At 54.5% G+C, this 24,385-nt stretch overlaps 1 protein-coding gene and 1 long non-coding RNA gene across 4 annotated transcripts in view; one reads left to right on the top strand and one right to left on the bottom strand.

The window, feature by feature from the left end:
- PEBP4 (phosphatidylethanolamine binding protein 4) overlaps positions 1–14,235 on the top strand; it is a 218,112-nt gene extending 203,877 nt beyond the window's left edge. Inside the window, exons 6-7 of the mRNA XM_061164055.1 lie at positions 640–753; positions 13,919–14,235. Of these exons, the coding sequence (XP_061020038.1) occupies positions 640–753; positions 13,919–14,073 (269 nt within the window). The 3' untranslated portion in view covers positions 14,074–14,235. The remainder of the gene's footprint in view (positions 1–639; positions 754–13,918) is intronic.
- Positions 14,236–15,253: 1,018 nt separating this feature from the next.
- Positions 15,254–21,535, bottom strand: LOC133071460 (uncharacterized). 3 transcript variants are annotated; one of them, XR_009696426.1, is made up of 3 exons: positions 21,438–21,535; positions 17,155–17,342; positions 15,254–15,698 (listed from the first exon to the last, which is right to left on the bottom strand). It is a non-coding gene; the product is annotated as an uncharacterized LOC133071460 (long non-coding RNA). The 3 variants fall into 3 exon arrangements; XR_009696425.1 differs by lacking the exon at positions 21,438–21,535 and adding an exon at positions 20,598–20,873; XR_009696424.1 differs by lacking the exon at positions 21,438–21,535 and adding an exon at positions 20,598–20,873 and having other exon boundaries at positions 17,155–17,853.
- Positions 21,536–24,385: the final 2,850 nt, after the last annotated feature.

The raw sequence follows: 24,385 nt of genomic DNA on the forward strand, positions 1-24,385 counted from the left end.
TGCCTCCCGCACAAAGAGTAAAAGGAGGGGAGATGGGCACTCTCCTCCGGAAGAGCCTGAGTCAGCTCCCGGTGCCCCAAGCACCCAGATCCTACAGCTTCCATGATCAAACCTTTGAACCGAGTCCCACCCACCCCCGTAACCACTTCCAGATCCTCCGGATCCAGCCAAGAAATTGGCTTCTTTGGGGATTGAGTTCATAAGGAAATGCTGAGAAAATAAATAAAAATCCCCTGCCAAACACACTCGCAGAGGAAGATGGGGTTTCTCTTGAGGCAGGAAATCTATCAGGATAGACCAAAGCGGAAAAGGGACAACACCAACACCCACTGGTCCGGAAAGGCCCAAGAGTCCAGCCAGCACCCAAGACCTTCAACCTGCCCACACCTCCCCCTCCCCCCACCACCCCAAATAATGCGCTTCTTAAATGAAGCGACTGAAGACGAGATTCTGCCCAAGAAAAAGCCTGGTGGTCTGCAGTATGTGGACACCCCCACCACCACAGTTGGGACCCCAGGAGGGTCAGCGAGGACCATGGAAAGGACCAAGACTGACCCTTTGCCCCCTGCCCAGAGCAGCCAGGAGCCCCTGTGTACTGGGGCACGTGGAGCCCACCCTCTCTCCTTTTTCTTCCCATAGCCTACCAGCCTCCCTCCCCACCAGCACACAGCGGCTTACATCGCTACCAGTTCTTTGTCTATCTTCAGGAAGGGAGGACCATCTCTCTCTCTCCCAAAGAAAACAAAACTCGAGGTAAGACCTTCCCATTCTTCAAAACTGGGGTGAATCCTGGGGTGGAAGTGAATGGTTTGAGTATTTGTGGGCACGTTGGGGCCTTAACTCTATCCATGAGCCTCAGAGTGTTAGTCGCTCAGTCATGTCTGACTCTTTGCAACTCCATGAACTACAACCTGCCAGTCTCCTCTGTCCATGGGATTCTCCAGGCAAGAATACTGGAGTGGGTTGCCATTCCCTTCTCCAGGGGCTCTTCCCGGCCCAGGGATCGAGCCCAGGTCTCCTGACTTGCAGGCAGGTTCTTTACTGTCTGAGCCCCCAGGGAAGTCCATGAACCTTGGAGACCAGAGTCAAGGGGTGTGGTGTCTCTTGAGAATAAACCGGGATGAGTGTCCTAAAAGAGATGTTGACATGAGACATGGTCTCCCCCAGAATCCATTTCCATCATCTCTGATGGAGGCTTTAGTTGGGTAGGTGGGTCTATAAGGCAGGATCCCAAAGGGGGCAACTAGAGTCAAAGAAAGATGCATCTCCCCCAGTAGCTTCAAATGGCATGTGCGGGCAGCTACCCCACAGCACTTCTGCATATAATTATGCCCGGTAATTGAGTCTGATCTGGGCAAGAGGGCCCTGGAATGCCATCCTGCCGGTCTGTCTTCATCGGTCCTTAATTGCTCTGTGCCGTCTCAGTGGTGGGGCAGAGACATCCCTGGCCATGCCCCCTCTTTGGCTTCTCCGAGCAGCCCTCCCAGCACTCTCCAGAGGACCTGGAGCCCGCAGACCCCCAGGGGTTAGCCCAGCCTGCCTGGCCTTGGTCCTCCCACCACCAGGGCTGAGGCCCTGAAGGGGCTGCTGAGATGTGACATCACAGGCGACTCACCTGACCCTGTGAGGGTCACACCCCCTTTCTGAGCCTAAGATTTCTCTTCAGGAATGTGCCAAATAATGTGATCCCTGCGCGCTGTATGGCTCACACCCCGTTTTCGGGAAGGGAAGAGAATGCCAACTTGGGAGGACAAAGGGCACAGCCCCCAGGCTGACAGAAGGGTGAGTGGGTGGGTGGGTGTCGTCAGCCATTTCCTCTCACCCAGTGATCCAACCCACTGGGAAGCCAGAGAAGGTATTGTCACAAGCCTCCTGCCTCGGGCCTCAGAGGAGAGGAGGGGCGTGTGGAGCCCTTCAGATGTGCCGAGCAGGGTCCGCCAATCACGGGCGGCTCCAGGCCGCCCTGGAAGTGGAGCTGGCACAACCTTTCCACCGGTGAACCTTCCCCGGGCGCCCCCAGCGCCTCACCAATCTGTAAATCTGTTCAAACACCTTTGCCAGAGACACGGTTTCAAGTTTGGATACAAAGAGAGAAGGGAAAGAAAAATAAAGAAAAATGTCTCTTGCCCGGGCCAAGATGAGTTTCTCCAGTTCCTAGGTCCCTGTCTCACCACGAAGCCCCTCCCCCCGTCCCGGTACTGCGATTTTCCAGGGGGGCTGGAAACCAGCACCTCAGCCTACAGCGTTTATGCGACATGGGAGTCAAATAAAGTAACACAGTGCCTTCGAGGTCCACGTTAAACACCAGGGTCTCGGGGCCGGTGCCTGGACAGGACAATGTTCAGACAGTCCCCTGAAGGGGCCTCCAGCGGACCAAGCGCTCTTCCAGGGTGAGAGAGGGATGGAGACAGGAGGAGCATTAGGTGATGCCCAGAGGAGCTGCGAAAGGGGCAAAGGAGGAGGAGAGGTGCGCGCACCAGAGACCTTTGCCACCCCTTACACAGCTTGTCCTCCAGAGCCATCGGTGCCTTTCCTATGACAGCAGCAGCAGGCAATGAAACTGCAAGCCCATCGGGCCTGAAACTCATTATTCGTCCCCTTTGGATCTTTGCCAAAGCCACGGTTTTTGTGCACCCCCACCGACACCCCCCTTCCATCTCCATGAAAACTTTGGAACCGGACTTGCCGCCGGGCAGAGTCTCTTTGGCTTCCATATGCTGTTCTGTTTGCTGCCAGCAGTGGAGACGGTAAAGTTATTCTGGCAGATGAAAGTTCCCAGGTTCCAGTCCCACCTTGTGATGTCTTCCACGTGCCCCGTGCTAAAGGCTTTGGAGGGAACACGATCCAGGTTACAGGGAAAGTTCCCTGCCCTCAAGGGGCTTACAATCTCCTTTGGAAACACTCAAATAACAATGCAGAGCAGAGTATAATTAAGCACTTAATTGTGTGTTTCTGGCTTGAAGGACAACCGGAGCTCCAGTGGACTTAGAAACAGTCCTGTCCCTTTCCAGGTTCCCTTTCCCTCCAGGACGACACACCTGCTTCATCTGGGAAGAGTGAAAAGTATTTTACTGCAGGGTGAGGAAACACTGATTTCTAGTCTCTACCTAGTGATTTGACTTCTCAGGAAGTCAGCTAATGTCTCTGGGCCTCGATTTCCTCATCTAGAAAAAAAAGGGTTGGATCTTCAAACCCACAATGTCCTGAGGCAGCTTGGAGGAGGCCAAGTGTAGGCCGGCCCAGGAGAAGGAAGAGATTTGAATCCTTGAGTGAAGGGGAAAAGGGTGCTCTGGACTGGGGAAACCACAGAGGCAAAGCTTATTTTTTAAAGTGAGAAGGGCTTCCCTGGTGGTCCAGTGGTTGGGAATCCACTTGCCAGTGCGGACACGGGTTTGATCCCTGGTCCGGGAATATCCCACATGCTGTTGAACAACTAACCTGGGAGCCACAGCTACTGAAACCCGTGTGCCCTAGAGCAACAAGATGCTGGATCTTCTTGTACTCTGCAACAAGAGAAGCCGCCACAATGAGAAGCCTGAGCTCCCCACAACTCCCCACAGCTAGAGAAAAGCCAAATATAAAAAGTGAGGAGGCCCCCTGTGATGGTGATGAAAGGAGAAAGTGGTCTCCAAAGCCCAGCACAGGCATGACTTTGGTGGGGGCCATAGAGAACTGCTGGAGATTGCCCATGGGAAGAGTAACAGACAGAAGTCACTCTTCAGAGAAGACTGCGCCGGCACGGTGGGCAGCACAGACTTGAATGAGAGGACAGGAGGCCACTGGGGGCCTAGAGGTGTGTGGCGTGGAGAAGCCCAGGGCTGACTGCAAAAGCAGAAGCTGCCTGTGTGCATTTCCCAAGGCCGGGCAGTCTCTGAAACATTTGTACAATGCCGGAGGGTTCTCTGGGCACCCCAAGCTGGATCAGCCCTCAGGAGTCCAGGACAAGGGGCCTTGCCCATGAGCACAGGCCCTGGGGCTTACTTTGATCTAGTTTTCTTTCCAGGGAGGGAGTTGAGGAGTCCCAGGGTATGTGTGCCATGGTCAACCCTGGTTAAGTGACCCCTGGATGAACAGACAGGAACAGCATCCAGAGGCTGGAGGGGAGGGGTCAGTATGCAAGAGCCCATGTAGAAGGGCATCCACAGGGGATGGTTAACTTGACTCAGTCCTTTGGGGTTGCCTCTCACGCTGGGACTTGGCTGTGAATGACAAGATTCAATGAGAAGAAAGCATGAGATTATTCTCCTTGAACTTATATGACTATTTTGGGGGTCAGGATTGGTGGAGGAGGTGGCATTGTTCAGGGTCAGGGGCCCCAACCCTCTCCAGGATTCCTCTTTGTCTTGTGACCCCAGGATGACATACGAGGGGTCAGCAGATGGGAAATCTCAACATCCAAATGCCTGCTGTCCAACCTTGGACAAGCCACCTCACCTCCCTGGGCCTCAGTATCTCCATTATCAAGACAAGGGATTGGTCTAGCTGGTCTACCCCTGAATGACCCTCAACAGATTTGCTGCTGGCTCACGGAACTCTCCCACCCGCCAGTTTCACCAGACAAATCTGGGCACGACTCGCCCCGCCAGTCCCATGGGCTTCTGGGCAGAGGCCTTTTATCAGATCCAGGGCCACCGGGGCCGCTGCTGGAAGAGGATCCAGGCCCACCTCGCTTCTAGTGTGTGAAGTCCTGCCTTTCCACAGCTCCCTCCTCCACGTGCCACTGTCCACATCATGATTCAGCAGTGCCTTCTGAGTCCACGCAGGTGACGCCCAGTGTCCAGAGTGTTCGAGGCCCCATTCTGGGTGCTGTGGGTACAGGAGTACACCCCTGCTGCTGCAGATGTGTAGAGTCGCCCGGCGAACCTCTGCAGACACTAGGAGCTCACAGAGAGGGCAACGGTCACGTCGCTTGATCATGTTGTTGTTCTTGTTCTTGTTGTTCATTCGCTGAGTCACGTCCGACACTTTCACGACCCCATAGACACAGCCCGCCAGGCTCCTCCATCCCCGGGGTTCTCCAGGCAAGACTACTGGAGTGGGTTGCCATTTGACCACACCCTAAATGGAAGAGAACGCTGAGGTTGATAGAGCCTGAACTGGTGCCCTCTGACAAGGGCTGACCCAGTTTCACTGACATTTGTCCCAAAGGCCACACTTCACCTTCTCAGATTTGGAACTGGCGTTATCTTGGGTCTATAAGACACAGGTCTTGCCCCCTTGGCCTCCCAGTTTAACTCCCCTCCCCCAGGTCTAATCTTCATCCCCCCCACTCCCCATCTTCCTCACCCAAAGCCTAGATTCCGGTCTCTGGGCTCATCTGGGTTTCATGATGGTTTCTCTGCACATGGTCCTCATGGCAGCCTTGGATTTGGCTCTGGACTTCCAGGTACTAGAGGAACCAACCAAATGCTTTGAGGGGCCTTGTCTGCAGACGGCCCACATTCGATACCTTGTTTCACACCCTTTTGGACCACACCCTGCCAGAGCACCCATTAACCCCCGCTTCTTCACTCATGTCCACCTGCCCACCAGCTCTCCTAGCAATGGATTTGCCTCTGCCTGCCAATCTGGGCAGAACATCTCCCCCCTTCCCCCACAGCAGGACCGCCTTTAAGCTTCAGGACACCAGTCCACGGCGCCTCTCAAATTCCCCCAAGGGCCTGCCTTCCCTCAGTCAGTGAGAAGGCCACCCCTGTCGGTGCCACCCCTGCCATCTCCTGCTCCTACTGCACGCTCACGTGCTCATAAAACACCTAGTTGTATGTCCTCAGTCACCTGCTTTTCTCTCTTCTGCATTTTTTACATTTTCCTCTTGCCGGCTCCCACTTCCACCACTCCTGAGAGCCCCTTGGACTGCAAAGATCAAACAAGTCAATAATAAAGGAAATCAACCTGAATATTAATTGGAAGGACTTTTGCTGAAGCTCCAATACTTGGGCCACCTGATGCAAAGAGTTGATTCATTGGGAAAAAAAAAAAAAAAAACAAAAAACCGATGCCAGGAAAGATCGAAGGCAAAAGGAGAAGGGGGCAACTGAGGATGAGATGATTGGATGGCATCACCAATTCAATGGGCATGAATTTGAGCAAACTCCAGAAGACAGTGGAGAACAGGGAAGCCTGGTGTGCTGCAGCCCATGGGGTCACAAAGAGTCAGACACGACTGAGCAACTGGACAGTAACAACTTCCACCACAAGACTCTCTAGTCTCTTCCTTGAAGAAAGAGCTCAGGTCTGTCTTACGTTCCCTTTTTGCCGCCTGTCCCTGGGTGCAGCCTCTGTGGACTTTGAATCAATGAGTGTGTTTGCACAGGAGACACAGCCACGGATAACCATTCACACACACACACATACACACACAGAGGGATCTGCACATTCTCACACCCCCACGTTCACAAACACACCTCACGTTCAACTTCCTTTAACACCTGCTAAGACAGCCGCTTCTGTGAGCGCTGTGCCCACAAATGACCATCTCCGTGTCCACACCCACCCTGTCCCCGCCGCTCTGTCAGCCTGCCCTGCCCCTCCCCCATCACCCAACCATGTGGGTGGTCACCCAACAGTGACCACCATGGCCCCGACCAACCCCAGAGCAGAGGAGGAAATCAGGGCTCAGAATGGTGAGTGGCTCGCATGACTAAGAGTCTGCAGTTCATAGCAAGATCATTTTCTTCTGCTTTCTGGGCCAAGAGTCTTGGCAACAGTTCACCCACATTCCATCTCCCCCGACCCAGACCACCAGACTTCTGGGCCCTGGTGTGGGGTCTGAGAGGGAGCAAAGCCATCCATTGCCCTGGGTGTCCTTAGTGATGCCCCCACACACCCCTCCTCTGGAGGAAGGCTGCGACCCGGCACGTGGAGACTTCAGCTCTAGGAGCTGTGGTCTGTGCCAGGTCACCCCTCAGGCACCTTGCCCAGGGGTGCCACAAGCCGGCTTCACACGCCTCGGGGTGAGCCGGGGAATCCCCTCTGCCACAGCTGGCTCCTCGAGCCTCTCCAAAGCCATACACGGGCCCAGAACCGTGCCATGGCACCAGGGGGACTGACAGGCCATGCCAGGCTGGGTCTGCCTGACCACGGGAGCCCGGGGCACCTGCAGGGAGACCTCCCCTTGCAGAACAGGGTGGGAGGAGCAGAGAAGGGTCCCTGGGCTCCAGACCAGACAGCCAGAATCTTGCTCCCCAGCAGCACAGGCGGCTGAATGGAGCTGCCTCTGGGCGAGCCACCCACCCACAGGGGTCAGAGAGGAGGGACGGGCAGAGACTTGCCACACCGTGGCGTTGAAGTCTTGCCTGTGGCATCTGAAGGCCCGTGGAGCTCTGTGGGTGAGTGAGGTAAGGGCGCTGTGGGGAAATGTTTGAAAGCCCAGGGCCAAGGGCACAAAGGCAGCGTCCGCAGTGGGCTGCATCCATGGTGAGGGCCCAAGGCTGGCAGGGGATCCACCAGGCCCGGTGGCAGCGAGGGGAGACCCAGTGCAAGCCAAGCAGCAGCGAAGGGCGTGCTGCCTGGGGAGCAGCCCAAACGCAGAGACAGACACAGACGCACACAACCCACTGCAAAACAGCCCTCCCCGCCCCCCATGACCTCCCATGGTGGTTCACCTGGCCAGGCCCCAGGAGCCCGGGGGCCCAGCCCCTGAGTCACTGTGTGGGCTTGTGTCAGGCAGCCCTCTTCTGCCTCCAAAGGGCCCTACCCACCTGGCAGAGCGGGTAGGACTGGGGGCCTGGCAGCGGCCCAGGTGAGGCCATGCTGGGCAACTCTCAGACAGGCGCCCTGGCTCGGAACTGCCTGCCACCGCCACAGGCCCCAGGCACCCTCTTCCAGAACACACCCCAGTCAAGCCCAGCGTCAGCCGTCCCAAGCTGTACTGAACAGATCATCTGGAAACCGCAGATAATCCCCAACTTTCACCCAGAACTCCAGTCAGCCATCCATCACCATAGTGCCCCTGTAATTGATAACTGGGGGCTCAGTGGACAGTTTGGAGTCTCCCCTCTTCTCAGTCCCTTACCCACACCTACCCCCCACCCCCAAATGCACGATGGAGGGAGGAGCCCGGTGATCCACTCACTGGGTAATTAGGAATTGCACTTCCACTCGCCAGCTCTCAGGGGTTCTCCTCTCCCCCTTGGAAAAGTCCCCTGACATCCCCACCCTCCCACTTGCGCCAAAGTCACAGCGGTCCCCTCTGCCCTGAGCCTCTCAAGTCAGCAGGATCAGCTACTCAGCAAATATTCTCCAGGAGTAATTGGATGTGATGGAACGAGGGCTTTTCAGCTCCCGAGTGGAAGTCTCTGGATGTCATTTAACAGCACAAAAAAATAAAAGGCTCAGGCCTCCCGCCCACCACCGCCAGGACATCATTAATCTCATCAGAAAGGCATCAGCGCTCCCCTCACGGCAGCCAGCCCCACGCAGAGCCAGACAAATTACAGACCTGAGCTGGGCACTCAGTGGGACGCTTATTAGGCTGGTGTTCAATTTTTGTCTTTCCTTCAGGGCCACTGTCCCCTGACAGGAAAGCACTTGTGTCCCTGAGCAGAGGGAGGGCAGCCGGAGGCTGGGGAATAGGGTGGCTGCCTCAGTTAGACGCAGCTCACCAGCCTGGGGTGACGGGGCGTCTCTGAGCCAGACACCACGAGGCCACGAGTCCCAGCAGAGGCTGGGGGGGGGGCGGCCCATGCCAAGGCTTAGAGCCCTGTCCCTTTCCCCAGCCAACCTGAATGGGGCACTCCCTCCCAGAGAGAGGGGGACACCTGAGGGTCCACTGAGGCCCAAATGGCGAGGCACGTGGGAGCAAGGACACACAGGAGCGCCGATCCTGCTGTAGGGAAGTCTGAAGAACGAGTCTGGCGGAGAGACTCCGGGCCCGCTGGGGGGATAGACACGCGTCTCCTGGGGCTGCACCCTGGGCAGTGGAGAGGCCATCCCACGAAGGCCTAGCTTGTTACTAGTCCAGTGGGGGTTTTTTAGTTTGTTTTTGTTTCATTTTTTAAAGCAGTTTCTTTTCTTTCTTTTAAATTTTGGCTGTGCTGAGCCTTCCTGCCACGTGTGGGCTTTCTCTACTTGTGGCACCTGGGCTCAGAAGTTGTGGCATGGGCTTAGTTGCCCCTCCGCACATGGGATCCTCGTTCCCTGACCAGGGATGGCACCTGAGACCCCCTGCGTTGGAAGGTGGATTCCTAACTGCTGGGCCAACAGGAAAGGCCCTAATACAGGGTTGATCATCCTATATTATAAAGTTGTCAAGGGCAGCAGTGCGGCCTGGGTCAAGTAACCCTCCACCACTCCTGGCAGCCCCCAGAAGCAGCTGTCAGTGTTGGGGGGGCCTGGATCCCAGGGTCTGAGATTCCCTTCAGCTCAGAGCGTCTGAATTCCAGCCCAGGTGCTGTCTGCCCTGTTCTCCCAAACCCTGGTGGGTGGGTGTTTCTGGACTAGTGTAGCATCACTTTCTCAGTCTCTTGCATGAGTGCTCACTCAGTCGTGTCCAGCTCTTTGTGACCCCATGTATCGCAGCCCACCGGGCTCCTCTGTCCATGGGATTTCCCAGGCAAGAAAACTGGAGTGGGTTGCCATTTTCTTCTCCAGGGGTTCTTCCCAACCCAGGGATCAAATCCAGGTCTCCTGCGTTGGCAGGCAGATGCTTTACTACTGAACCACCTGCCTCTTAAACCCTGACAGGCTAGATGGTGGCGGGGGTGGGGGAGTGTCCATTCCATGTGATGAACCACTCCCAAGCAGTGGTAAGCCAGCCCCACAGATCTGGAAAGCTGGGAGTGAAGAGATGGACTGTCAAAACCTCCCTCAGGGCCATTCCTGAACATTCCAGTCTTGCCATCCCGAAGACTCAAATTCATAGGATGAGTCTCTGAAGCTTGGAGCTTGTCTCCCGTTTGTTGAAGACAAGGGTCACTCACCCCCTCCCAGTGTTTGGTAGAGAGGCTCAGAACACCCTCTCCCCATGGCTTTAGATGAGATGACCTAGCTCTCCCCACTCCCCACCTCCCAGCCCAGGTCTGGAACATCTCTAAGGTCTGTTACATCTCTAAGGTCTGTTACTGTTGAGCTGGTAAGTCGATAAAGTTGTGTCCGACTCTTTCTGAACCCGTCAGGCTCCTCTGTCCATGGAATACTCCAGACAAGAATACTGGAGTGGATTGCTATTCCCTTCTTCAAGGGATCTTCCCAACCCAGGGATCAAACCAGGGTCTCCTGCGTCGGCAGGCAGATTCTTTACCACTGAGCCAGCAGGGAAGCCCAACATTTAACATATCTCATCGCACCACCCAATGAGTGAGCAAACGGCCTGTGTGTGTGGTTTTGCTGGGTGAGAACTGCTGCCCCCTAGGGTTGTGCAGGGAACACCCTGCACATCCTCGGCCACAGCCCCGTCCTGAGGAGACCAGGAACCCCTGTGTTCCAGCCGTTGGCTCGGGAGCCGCCCTCCTCCCGTCTCCCTGCAGCTGGAGGCCTCGTGCCACAGAGACCTGAGAAGTGCAGTGGCCAGTCCTGTCGGCTCCCCAGGCACAGCTGGTCCAGGGTGGGTCCGGGCACAAGGGGCGTGGCCTGAGCAAGCCGGCTGCCCGCCCCTCCCTGCAGGGCAGCCCTCCAGAGCTACTACCACGCAGGATGGGGCTTTCCTCCGGCGCGGCGACCACAGAAGCCACAGCCTCCCAGCTCCTCACACAGCCCAGAGGGCCTGACTCACCCCTCTTCCTTCTAGAACTTGCACAGGGTCAGTTCCTCTCGCCTTCTGTGGCAGGAAACGGAGGTGTAAGGAGTCACGGCCAAGCCAGGGGAGGAGGCCGCCAGGGCTAGCAGCCGGGCACTGGGTGCCTCTGCCGAGGGATGCGGCTGGTTTGAGAAGCTGCCCAAGAAACCCGAAACCCCAGGGATGTCGGCAATGGGACCCGGAAGGCGCACCCCCTGCCCCAAGCTCCATCGAGAGAGCAGACTGCTGGGAGAGCTGAGCAAGGCCTCCCTGGGTGCAAGGGGATTTCTTTCTGCCAACTTGCCCTGATCTTGTGACGAGTTTCAATTCCTTCCCTGCCACAGGTTTCCTTCCTCCGTGCTCTGTGGGGAAGGTCCCCTTGCCTCCGTGCCAGCCACACACCAGTTCACCCATGACCCTTTCCCTGGCGCTGGTGCACACATACACACATGTGCAAGCTTGCATGCACACGTACATGCACACACACCCCCCTTCCCAGGGTCGTGATACTACAGTTCTTTTCCAGCCAGCCCAGCTCCCTGGGAGCAGAGGCCACAGACAGGCGAGCACCTGCTCTCTCCTCACTCCCTCCCTCCCATCCTAGTGGAAAGCAGCCCCCCACCACCCCCCCCCAACCCCCATCAGTGGGGTCTTCATCTCAGGCCACTGCCCTCCCCCCAAGAGAAGTTCTGAAACACCTGTTTTCTAGCCCTCAAAGGCCCAATTTGAATGCGCACAGAGCCAGATAAGACTTGAGGGGACCTGTGTGTGTGTGTGTGTTAGTTACTCAGTCATGTCCAAGTCTTTGCAAACCTCTGTCCATGGGATTCTCCAGGCAAGAATACTGGAGTGGGTTGCCATTCCCTTCTCCAAGAGATCTTCCTGACCCAGGGATTAAATCCAGGTCTCCTGCATCGGCATGCAGATTCTTCACCATCTAAGCCACCAGGGAAGCCCTCCTTTCCCCCATCCATTCCCCTAAAAGCCTTTTCACCAATCTGGTCCTATGCCCATCTGTGCTTTGAGAATAAAAACAGTCTTCTCCCCTTGTGGGGCTTGCCTAGTAGCTCAGTCGGTAAAGACTCCACCTGCAATGTAGGAGACCCCGGTTTGATTCCTGCGTCAGGCACGACCGCTGGAGAAGTGATAGGCTACCCACTCCAGTTTTCTTGGGCTTCCCTTGTGGCTCAGCTGGCAAAGAATCCTCCTGCAATGCGGGAGACCTGGGTTCGATCCCTGGGTTGGGAAGATCCCCTGGAGAAGGGAAAGGCTACCCACTCCAGTATTCTGGCCTGGAGAATCCCAGCGTTCTGTGTTGCAGAGAGTCAGATAGGCTGAGTGACTTTCTCTTTCACTTTTCTTCCCTTGAGAGGATTAAGTGAGTATGCGTGGGGTTCCTGGAACCGAGCCCAGCACACAGGAAGCACTGTGTTGTCTTGTTGTTATTTTTTTATTATTTTTTTACTTGGCTTCCCCAGGTGTTAGTTTCAACATGTGGGATCTTAGTTTCCTGACCAGGGATGGAACCCAGGTCCCCGGCATTGAGAGCGCCAAGTCTTAGCTATGGGACCATCATGGAAGTCCCCATGTTATTGGTATTATTTCCAAATCATTGTTTTATTTGGATTAAAAATTGTCCTCTCCTTGAGAACATCTTTGAAATGCCAACAGCTGGTGGAGGGCAGGCGGCAGAGAGAGGGGACTTGCTTTCTTCCTTGCTGAGAATGGAGGTGGATGCAGTCGAAGGGCCACAGGTGGGTGAAGGGGCAGCTCAGGGAGGAAGGCTGGGCTGCCAGCCCCCCACCTCATCCTCCTGGTGTGTTAAAGGTCTCCATTGGTTCAGGCCGTGTCAGCCACGGTCTAGCCCTGCTCCAGGCAGGGTCTACCCACAATAATTCCTCTAGCCGGGAAAGGCTGCTAGATTGGGGGCATTTGGCGGGGGAGAAGGTGGGGCGGGGATAAATAAATATTAGGTAGGCCAGAAAAGTTCGTTCAGGTTTTCTGTATGAGTGTATGAAAAAAACAGATCGAACTTTTCGGGCAACCCAATAAATACATTAAATAGATAAGTAAATGTGTGCTCAGTCACGTCCAACTCTCTGCAACTATATGGACTATAGCCCACCAGGCTCCTCTGTCCTTATAGGGTGCTCCATTCAGTTTGAGTTTCAGATAAACAAGGAATAATTTGTTAGTATAAGTCTGGGCCATGCAATATGTGGGACGCACTTGCACTAACAGAGGATTCGTTGTTCCTCCGAAATTCAAATAGAACTGGGCAACCTGTGTTTCATCTGGCAATCATCCACCAAGGGTGCCTGAGGCCCAGGATTTGGGAAACAAGAGCGTGGGAATATGCCGCTGACCACTTCCCTAAGCCCCTCCCCTGTGCCTGGGGCCTGCCCTCCTTGCCCTGTTGCTAGGCCTGTTCACACTTGCTCTAAAAGATGCACCTCCTTCCCCCCACAGCCCTCTGTTCTCTCCCCCTGGGAAAGGCCCCCTCTGACCTGGGCACCCACTGGACTTCCCCAGGGTCCAGGCTGGAACGTCTCGTCCACTCTCCACTCCCCTTCAGGATCTAGGTCCTCAGAGCAAGGAGAAGCAGCCTGGCCACGTGCCCCACCTTTTATCTGTGTCACTGCCGGGGAAGGAGCCCTGTCACACGAGGTCTCCTGGGACTGGGGAGGAGGTGGCCGGGCTGGCTTCTGGAGAAGAGATTGGAAGAAATGGCATAGACACTTCTGCCAATCCTAGCCTTGGCAATGGGGGTGACCCGGTATGAAGAAAAGCGGCCTTCAGACCACAGTCACAAGGTCAGGGGAACTTGCAGGAAAAGATGGGTGGGAGGCAGAAGTGGGCAGCCCACCTGACCAGGCATTTCCTTTCTGCACACGAATGAGAAGGCAGAGTTGTGCCAAATAAAGGCCTGGAGAAAGAGATTAAAAGCCGTCCTTGACTCAGTCCAGACTCTTGGTCCCCACTGTCCTCTGAGAAGTATCCTTTCCAGATGCTGCTAACGTCCAGTGCTTCCCCTGCAGCCAGGATCCAGCGGGCACCCCAGACAACTACTGCCCTCAGACCAAGGGCCAGGGTCACCACCTGCCATCTCTATTCCCCAGAGCCGGCCTCCCTCTCGGGCCCCTGCTAGTTCTCAAGTCCACAGTTCTGTCTTGTCACCTCCCTGTGGTCTGTTTGTCCTTCCAGGCTCTTGGAAAATGGACAAATTTCTGAGCCACTTCCACCTGAGCGAACCTGAAGCCAGCACCCAGTTCATGACCCAATATTACCTGGATGTGCTAAGTCGCCAGAACCCGGGAGTAGTAAGCAATGAGACCACGGACAAACCTGAACCGAAATAACTGCCTGCCAGACCTCAAGCTCCACACTGTCGGTGTGTCCATAGTGCTCGCCACCCATGGTCTGCGTATGGACTCCCCCTCCCCGGGTATGGAACCCCCTTTCTCTTCCAAATTAAAAAAAATCATCTAGGGCTTAATGGTTGGATGTTTTGTTTCCAAACCTGTCCTCCTTCCAAAACCAAGAGGTGGAAATCCATTGATGTCCAGCATTGGGGCTAGGGGCACTCCTGTAAAATGCAAGTGGTTGGTGGGGAGTGGGGTGGGATGGAGCGACAGGCAAGAGGTGGGAGTCTCTAGCCCTGAGGGGTCACTGAGGCACCATGTGACCTTGAGCAAGCCACCTGCCCTCCGTAAAATTCCACTTCCTCAGTTGTGAAATTGAAGGAGGAAGAAGGGGCAAGGGGTGGTTGGTTTATCCCCGTGGCCCCTCCCAATTCTGAGCATTCATTTAACAAACACTGTCGGCACACTGTATGTGCCTGACCTCAGGCCAAGGTGCTGGGGATTCACATGTGACAAATGCAGGCCCAACATGAGGCTTGTTTCATGGAGCTTCCAGTTCAGGACCAGAGGGCAAACTTCTTCATCAGATGACCATAGGCAAATTCCAGCAAATGTGGCAAGCGCTATGAGCGGGTAGAGGGGACCTGATTTGTGATGGGGAGTGGGGGGGTGGTCAAGGCTTGGGAATGCCTCTGTTTCCTGAGGAAGTCATGTTTCACTTCACGGCTGAGAGGTGGGATAAGGGTTAACTCTGAGTGGAGACAGGGACAGAGAGGAGACATGACACCTCCCAGCTCCCGTGGCTGATGGGGCAATGAAAAGCCAAAACCGTGGCCCCCTGGACAGATGGACAAAGACCAGAACAGGTCAGGCCTTGCAGTCATGTTCACATTCTGGATTGTACCCTGCAAGTGATGGGCAATCGCGAAATGACAGATAGATTGGAGGGGAGAAAGCGCATGATCTGATGCCTGCTTTTAGAAAGCTGTGAAGAAACTCGTTGGTCTGCACAGGAAGGATTTTCGGCATCTTGACAGCCCCTGGATATCCTCTGAAAGTCTCTTGGCTTTCCCACCCCCAAAATCCCCTGGAGGCCCCTCTGTGCCAAGGTGCTAAACCCTGGTTCAACTCCCCCAACCCCACCTCCAACCCCCCACCCCATCAACAAGACCCTCTGCTCAGTTTCCCCTCCCAAGAGTTAATTAGCCCCCCTCCTTGGCTAGAATACAGCAAGATGGGTGACTCATGCATGCAAAGTGCCTGAGATCCCCAGATGAAAGGGGCAGGCTGCAGCCGGGCCCGGGGTTATTACCTCCCTAAAGCCATGCCCTGCATTAGCTGGAAGGCAAGGGGCCCCGGCCAGCCCCTGGGCCCAGCACACTCTTGACTAGTGGGAAGATTTCAGTGATTGCTGCTGTTGCTCGGTCTCTCAGTCGTGTCCGGCTCTTTGTGGCCCCAGGGACTGCAGCACACCAGGCTTCCCTGTCCTTCATTATCTCCTAGAGTTTGCTCAGACTCATGTCCATTGAGTTAGTGATGCCATCCAACCATCTCATCCTCTGTTGCCCCCTTCTCCTCCTTCTCTCAATCTTTCCCAGCATCAGGGTCTTTTCCATGGGGATCTGAAAAACACCAGGAGGTGGGAGACTGAGTGTGTGATGGGAAGGGATTGGATGATGTTCCCCCCAACCCCTCCCTGCCCCCACATCTGTAGATTCAGCTCCCCACCCAGGTGATGGACAGCAAGCTCCTGTTCTATAGAACAGCCTTTTGACTGTTTGACACCATCCCAGGTAGTAGGAACTCCCCACTCCATTCTAGGCCACCAGGCAGGCATGTCAGCAGAGCTACATGAAGCAGCCAAAGGAAATATCCGTTTGCAGTGTCACTGAAGGCAGCCCTTGAAGGGACTCTATGGATGTACATGAACCTCCCTCTCTCTGGGCCCTTCTCCCCCACAGCCCCCACCCCCAAGAGGCCCAGAGTGTAATTGGCAGCTCTGGTCGGTGTCCAGGGCCGGCATAAATAGCAGGTCAGCTTCCTAGAGCAGCCCCAAATTGAGACACATCCTCCCCTCTTCTGCTTTTAATTCCTTGTGGCTAGCATGTTTATTTTGGGTGAGGAAAAAAATCGGATGTTTATCCTTCGAGGAAATTATCGGCTTGCTTTCCTTCCTCCCCCCCGCCCCACCTCTTTTCTCTTCCTCTGGTGTTCTGGGCTTTTAGTTCAGCTGCTGGAGAGACCCCCACCCTCCTGGCCCCAAAACTTGAAAAAAGAACAAAACTAGCCCAGGCACTAGGCTGAAGCCAGCCTTGCCAGACGTCCCTGAAAGCCACAGAGAAAGAGCTCCCCGGGGTCAGCAGGGAAAGTCTGGAGGCCAGGAGACCTTGGGAAAGCCCATCTGACTCAGCTCTCCACCTGCAGAAGGCTTTGGGCCTCTTGCCCCTTTTCTTTTCACTGCCTCCTCCAGGAAGAAACAAAATGAATATGGAGATTGCTTCGAAATTACCAACAAAGCATTTTTTAAAAATGTAAGGGAGTACTGCGTGCGTGTTCAATTGTATCCGACTCTTTGCGACCCTATGGACTGTAGCCCACCAGGCTCCTCTGTCCATGGGATTTCCCAGGCAAGAATACTGGTGTGTTGCCATTTCCTCCTCCAAGGGATCTTCCCGATTCAGGGATTGAACCTGTGGCTCCGGCACCTCCTGCATTCACAGGAGGATTCTTTTACCAATGAGCCACCTGGGAAGCCCCAAGGGGAGTACTGGTGACCCCTTTACAGACAGGAGAACTGATGTTGTCATCATCATCATCATCAGATATCAGATATCATTTGTTGAGTGCTGTCTGCATGCCAGGCACCATGCCAGATGCCTAATGTGCAACATCTCTTTTAGTGCATTCATTCCTGCCTGGCTTCCCAGCCTACCAGGCCTTCATACATAGGTGTTGCAGTTGTCATCTTACAGATGAGGAAACTGACATTCCGGTAAGTTAAGGGACCTCCTCCCTGTTCTGTAACTAGTAATGGTAGAATCTGGTGTTAACTCAGGCCTTCCCACTCTCAGTACTCACAGGTAACGTCCATGCATGCTAAGTCACTTCAGTCGTGTCCAACTCTTTATGACCCTATGGACCGTCGCTCGCCAGGCTTCTCTGTCCATGGGGATTCTCCAGGCAGGAATACTGAAGTGGGTTGCCATGCCCTCCTCAAGGGGATCGTTTCCACCCAGGGAGCGAATCTGTGTCTCTTATAGTCTAATCTGCATGGAGGCGGGTTTTTTTTTACCATCAGCACCACCTGGGAAGCCCACTCTCTTGAGGGCTCTCCTTTTCCCCTCCAGGCTACATAACATAAAGGCCAGATCTTCTATCTATCCCGAAGCTGGGTAGGCCAAGAAGGAAGGGTAGAAGTTCTAAAAGAACCTAAAGGAAGTCTTCCCTTGCCCTAGCCTCAAGTTATTCTAGACTAAGTATGATTTGTGGGGAGGGTCAGCTCCCTGACACTGACAGCAATGGCCTGGCCCAGCTCAAGGCCGTTTCCACCCCCCTCAACCTGAACAAGGCAAATACCCCAACAGTTCACCACCCTCAGTCCTCTGCATCATCCCTCTGCTTCCTGGAATTTTGTTTGTGTAATAATTGCTAAAAGAGAGATGGAAAAGGACATAGAGGAAGAATTCCTAATGATGAAGATGATAATGATAATGTTGATGGTGATGATGGTGGTGATAGGGGTTGATAGTGATGGGTTGGGATGTTAGTGCCAAGCACCTGTGGGATAAGAAGAAAACCAGCTAGATGCTTGAGGTGGTGTAATTTAAAAAGCACAACTTTTCTTAGCACACCTAAGTTTGCAGAGTCTCTACCACTTGATAGCTCTTTGATCTCAGGGAACTTACTCAACTGTTATGGACCTGTGTTTAAACTGCAAAAAGAAAACAGTATAGTGAGAAAAAATGGAACTCCACGTGCCTTCCTTAAAGACCCGTTGCAATGGTTAGATGATTCGCACGGAAGGCTCCCGGCACAGCGCCTGATGCGCATGCTGCTCAGTGAACGCGTGCTCCCCTCTCCTTCTCTGCCTGCGCCTCACATGCTGTGCTCCCCAGCTCAACTGGAGTGGGCATTCAGGCTGAGGGTAATGGGAGGGCTCACCCTCTCCAGATGAGTCTTTCCCAAGAGACCCATCAGAGTGTCGGCAGCCCCAGGGAGAGGGCCAACTGCCAAGGGAGTCTTAAGCCCAGCCCAGCATCCCCCTCCCAAGCTTAGCAAAACACTGGGAGGCTTGGATCAGGAAAGACAACCCAGTTCCTTAGCAACTAACAAGCATTTCCCTGTAAAGACAAAGACCCTTCACTCAGAATGCTCCCTCCCCCCACCTCTCCAGGTATCTGATCTGTTTGCAGGAGTGGGGCTAGAAGCCCGTCCACCCCCACCCCAGGTCTAGAGGCCTTTAGCCCCACCCTCCCAGCTGTCCTAATATTACCTGCAATTATCCCACTGCATCTTTCATCCTGGCACTAATTAACTTTCCCATTTTCCCCAGGAGCTGCTGGGAGACACATGACATGCGCATACACACACACACACACACACACACACACACACTTGCATGCACACACATACACAAATACCTATAGTTCCCCTGCAGAGACCCTCACTCCATCTTAGAGATCTGGAAGCTAAGGTTCAAGAAAGGAGAAAATTCCCTGAGGTTCTCGTCTGGTCTGCCCCCTGGGTACTTGGAAGGAGAAACAGAAGCTGAAGAGTCTGGCTCAGGACAGAGTCCCCGACAATCCCGGGGGACGAAGGACCCGGAAGGAGAAAAATCCTTGGAGAGGAGAGATGGAAGCTATGCCAAGACTGAGGACTTAGCTCTGAGTACCACCTTAGTGCCACCAAATGCAAGCCATCCCACTTAACACAGAGAGGACATTTTGAAGAGTAAAAAGGAACTATTTCAGTCAAATAGGGGAGGAAGACAGAGTCAAAAAGAGATGGGAATAGGAAAGAAAGTCATCGCCATCTGGTCTGATGAACCAGACCAGGTTCATCTGAAAGAATCACTGATCAGAACTCAAGACCTGATTTTACCACCAGGGCTACCCTTCACTGCTGTGTGTCCCTGGGCACGTCAGCTGCCCTCTCTGGGCCTCAGCTTCCTCATCCATAAAATAGTTTGGTATGAGTGTTCTCTGAGACCCCCCTCCAGCTGAATGTTCTTCAACTCTGTGGTTATTTGGGTGCATGGTAGAGAAAGCCACTACCACTATCCCTTTGGCAGGGTGGAGCAGGGGTGTCAGAGGAAGCCACTAGAACAGGAGAGAATGAGTATTCTTAGGATTAAGAATGAAAAAGAGCCCAATGCATTTGGCGGCAGGAGCCAGAAGACCCTATCAGGAGGTTAAGGAGAAGTCTGCAAATGTGGGGAGCTGCAGACCCTAGGATTTCAGGAGAACCCACTCCCAGGCTCAGTGGCCAGCAGTAGAGCTTCCCCTCCCCAGATCCTGGCCTGGGGAAACCCTTCGGGGGCCTAGAGGAGAGAAGAGGGCACAGGGGCCCTGGGTCTGCACCTGGGCACAGAAGGTAGAAATATGACTTGGGGGAGCTGCCTGGTGGCCCAGTGGTTAGGACTCGGCAATTTCACTGCCAGGGCCCAGGTTCAATCCTGCTTCGGGGATTGAACAAGATTCCACGAGCTGCGTGGCATGGCCAAGTAAAAAAAAAAGAAAGAAATATGACTTGGGATCCTCCTGACCTGCCCTGAATGAGGGCAGAGCACAGAAGTTGCCCCCTTTATTCCTTGGGAGCTGGAGTCCACCCCACTGCTATCTCGCAACCCGGCAGGAAGCTGAGAGCTCAAAGGAAAGAGGCTGAGCCTGTCAGAAAGGCGGGCACAGCAGGGCCCTGGGTCCAACTTTCACTTCCAGTCTCATGAAAAAAGCAGACAGTGAGCTGAGGGGGCTTCCTTTAGGGCCTGGGCATAAGGACAAGCCCGGGCAGTGCCCAAAAGGAGTCCAAACACCCTCCGCCCACACCCACACTCATTCACACAAACTCAGACCTCCCGCACTCACTCCCATACTCACACACCGACACACTCATTCATTCACACACACAGAGAGAAACAGCTGGACGTGGATACTCAAGTCACCATAAGGCAATAGATTGTCTCCACTCGCTGTGACTGTGAAGCCAGAGCCCCGACACTCCTTCCCCAGTATGGATGGAGGCTTGGCCAAGTGCTAAGAATTGAAGGGATTACAAAAGAAGCCTGGAAGTCCTCTGTCCATCCCCCACCTCTTCAGAGCGGAAGCTGCATTTGCTCATGAGGATGCTGGTCACCCCTATCCAGAGTTCGCCTGTCTTCCTCCCCACAACACCCTGAGAACCAGGCCCTGCCGTCCATACGTCTATGAATGTGTGTGCACACACTCACACACACCTCTACTCTACGCATCCTGCACACACACTGTAAATACACCAGCCCACACAAAATCACATGGTGTACGCACCCGCTAGACACTCCAGGGTTTTGCCTCTGCCAAGCTCTTTCTAGACATCCATGCTAGCTGCGTGCGAGTGCACTGTTCAACTCAGGAAGCGGTGAGCATAGGATTTGCATACACACGCGGTCTCCATGTGTACATGCCCGCTTCATTCACAACCCACCACCCACTGGCCCACCAGTGGCAGGGACACACCATCCTTTGAACTAAACTGAGATCAGACCAAGGCCTAACCCCAGCTCTCACTTTTCAGACTCCTGATACAGCGAGCGGATCTGTGGCGGCAGCTGTGGAGGGTGTGTGTGTGTGCGTGCAGTTTCGGGGGGTGGGGTGTGGGGAGAGGGGTGAAAAGAAGGTTCTGGTTGAAGAAGGGAACCAGGCCTTTCCCTAAGGCCACAAGGAAGGCACTCAGACACACGCCCTCCTCCCAGCAGCCCTACCCCCTCCCTGCGCCCTCGCCTGCTGCCAGACCAGGGAAAGGAGAAGCCAAAAGTGGCCAGTCTGACTTGCTAAATTGGTCTTCAGTGGAGAAAGGGAAACGCGTCAGTTCCCTGGGGAAGTGGCCGAGCCCAGGGTGGCCACAGGCCCCTGGGCTTCTACTCCGATGGAAAAAAAAAACTTGCTCAAATAGATCTGACGCTTTGTTTTCGAACCCAAAATACCCTGTGGCGGCTGCCGGAAGTGTGACCGCGGGAGGGAAGTGGGGCAAGAGGGGAGGTTAGTTTGAGTTTCCATTGCAGCAACTTTCCTTCATTTGGGGTCTAGATGAAGCTCTCCTGCCCATCCACGAGAGGGTTGGTGCGAGAGGCAGTGCGGGCTCTGAGATTCAGGCCTGGGGGTACTCACAGCCACAGTCACCCTTGGCCCACTGCCATCCTTTCCCCAGAAGCCGCTTAAGAAGACCGCATCAGAATTTTCTCTCAGGCCACCTGGTGGCAGGCGGGAAAGCTGACCAGGGAAGAGGGGCTGTGCTAGGGGCAAGGGGCCCAATCACAGGTGACTCTGTCTTCAGACACGTGACTTTCCTTAGTGAACTTGGATGTAATCTTTTTAAAAACAAAGATCTTATTTACACAGAAATTTTCAAAGAGCATCCAATGAATCAGCTGGACTAACAGCACAGACCTCAAATATTCTGAGTCAGTACTTTAGTCTGCGGCACTAATACTAGCTCTGAATGCAAGCTTGGGGAAGAATGACTGACTACATATAACAGGATCCCAATGCGCATGCCCCATCACCCTGCTATCCTCACTTCTTTTTCCTCACATCACTTACCACCACCTGGTATGCATTTTCTAATAGCCCATTCTCACCCTTAATCCTCATTAGGCCTCGAGTCTTCACACAAGCTCTTTTCATCACAGCTCTGTCACCAATGCCAGACACACAGTAGGTGCACAAGAGGTAACTGTTAAATGTTGAAGATAATCAGGTGGAGGGGCAGTCAGCAAACAGTTCTCTTGCCTCATGAGAACTTGTTAATTGACAAATGCTGAGGCCTGTGGGACTTGCCTGGTGATCCAGTGGTTAGCACTACGAACTTCCACTGTAGGGGGTGCATGTTCAATCCCTCCTCAGGGAACTAAGATCTCACATGCCACGTGCTGAAGTCAAAAAAAGAAGAAGAAGAAAATGCTGAGGCCTGCTGTTACACCAGACTGTAGCACTGCGTGGGGATGGGGTGGGTTGAGAGGGGACTGTATCATGGGAACATGTGAAATCAGAAGTGGCTCCTGCCTTTCTGGAACCTGGGGCAGGAGGGTGAGAGGCAGACATCCATCAGAGAATGGCACAGACTCATGTGAAAAGGTGGGTAGGACCAGGGCAACCCAGGAGTGCTGTCTGGGGCAGTGAGCACTTAGCACTGGACTTGTAACCACTGGACATAGTAACCAACGCATGGACCGAGAGTATCAAAGGAACGACTTTTCTGGGTGAGCGGTGACTGAACTGAAGGAAGAATGTCCTCCAAGACACGGTGGTCCAGAGAAAACGTCACTCTAGATGCGGGATGGCATTGGGACCCCCGCAAGTGGTTCCGACTTATGGCGGGGTTAGGCGGGGTGGCGCTGCACATCTCCTGGGCTGCAGTTAGAGGCCGCCGCGCGCCCTCGGTCCCTGGGTGATGTCTACCGGCTCTTAATGACGGCAGGGTAATAATCACCCTAATGAAAAACTCCCTCCGGGCGCGGGCCAGCCAGACTGCGATGAGGAAACCGGGAGGCATTTCGGAGCCGCCGGTGACTCAGGCTGAGTGTGCCACGCGCGGCCGGAGGGACTCTCGGGTCGCCTCTCCTGCTCCGCGCGCCCCCCCAGCGCCGCCCCCGGAGCGCCGGGAGCTGAGGCCCCCGGCCGGCTTTCCTCCGCCAAGCCACCGGCAAAGCCAATCGCCCACTGCCACCCTCGGCCAGGCCCTCGGCTGGGACCTCTTTCTCTGCCCCCGCGCGGGTCTCCAGCGCCCCCTCCTCATCATTTTTGACCTCGACTCCCCCGCTGCCTGGCTTTGGAAGTGGGTAGCACTCTGCGTGCTCAGGACACCCCTGCCGACTCCGCCGGGCTCTGCTGGCCTTGGCATCGACTCTCCTAACGGCACTGTCTCTGTCCGTGCCTCAGTTTCCCCGACTGAGCAGCAACAACAGCTCCAGTTTCTCCACACCACCCCCCACCCTGCCCCCGGGTGGCGGGAGTATTAATTACAGTTCGTTCCTGGCTTTGAAGATGAAAAATGCCAAGGATCATTACCACTCAATTAACGGGGCTATTACCACTTGAGTTTATGTCTGATGAATCCTACCCCGCCCCCAACCTGGGATCCACGTTGCCTTGGGACTCCTCAAGCACCTCCTTTCTGCTGAAGTCCACACCTCGACTTAGCCCTTTTCCTGTTCCTGCTAGTAGCACCCCACACGGGACATGGTAGAGGGTCTGGCACATTCATTCTCCCACAGATATTACAGATACAGATGGAGCACCCACATTATGGAGAACCTCCATAAGCCAGGCTCTGGCTGGGGGTACAGCAGTGCAGGTCCGGACCCCAGCCTTGGCCTTCCTGGAGCCTACATTCTAGTAGATGCTCCAGTGTCTGCTGGCATCTCCAGATCCTGCCTCAGAGCAGTCTTCCTTCCCTTCCTCTAGGATTCCTCACTCATCCACAAACTAACAGAGAAGTTCTGAAAGAACAGTGCTAATGGGCTCTAGCAAGTTTCAGAAATTAAAAAAAAAAAAAAAACTTGAAAATAAGGGGTGAATCACAACTTCTTACACAGAATGGGCTTCCCTGGGTCTCAGATGGTAAAGTATTTGCCTCTAATGCAGGAGACCTGGGTTTGATCCCTGGGTCAGGAAGATCCCCTAGAAAAAGGGGATGGCTATCCACTCTAGTATTCTTGCCTGGAAAATTCCAAGGAGAAAGGAGCCCGGTGGGCTACACAGTCCATGGGGTCGCAGAGTCAGACACGACTGAGTGACTAACACTTGCACTTTACACAGAATACCCCTGCCCTTCCCTCCCCTCCTCACTTAGAGGTCTTAGCCAACCCAGTCCTCAAGGTCTCGATCAACACCCCCATCAGGCTTTCCCCTGTCTCTGAGCTTGTCCTCCTGCAAGTTCTTCCCTGCCTGAACTCCTTGCCGGCACTTCCTCTGAGAACCGATCATGCCTTGTGTGTGCTCGCCCTACCTCAGTCTCGTCCCTCACTTCCCTTTGAACTGCCTGCTCCCTGACACAGGCAAATCCCAGTGTCAAATCTGAGTCCCCCTACAGGAGGTGGTCCCTGAAGGCCTGTCTC

The sequence above is a fragment of the Dama dama genome, chromosome 16 (assembly GCF_033118175.1).
Source record: "Dama dama isolate Ldn47 chromosome 16, ASM3311817v1, whole genome shotgun sequence".
NCBI lineage: Eukaryota > Metazoa > Chordata > Mammalia > Artiodactyla > Cervidae > Dama > Dama dama.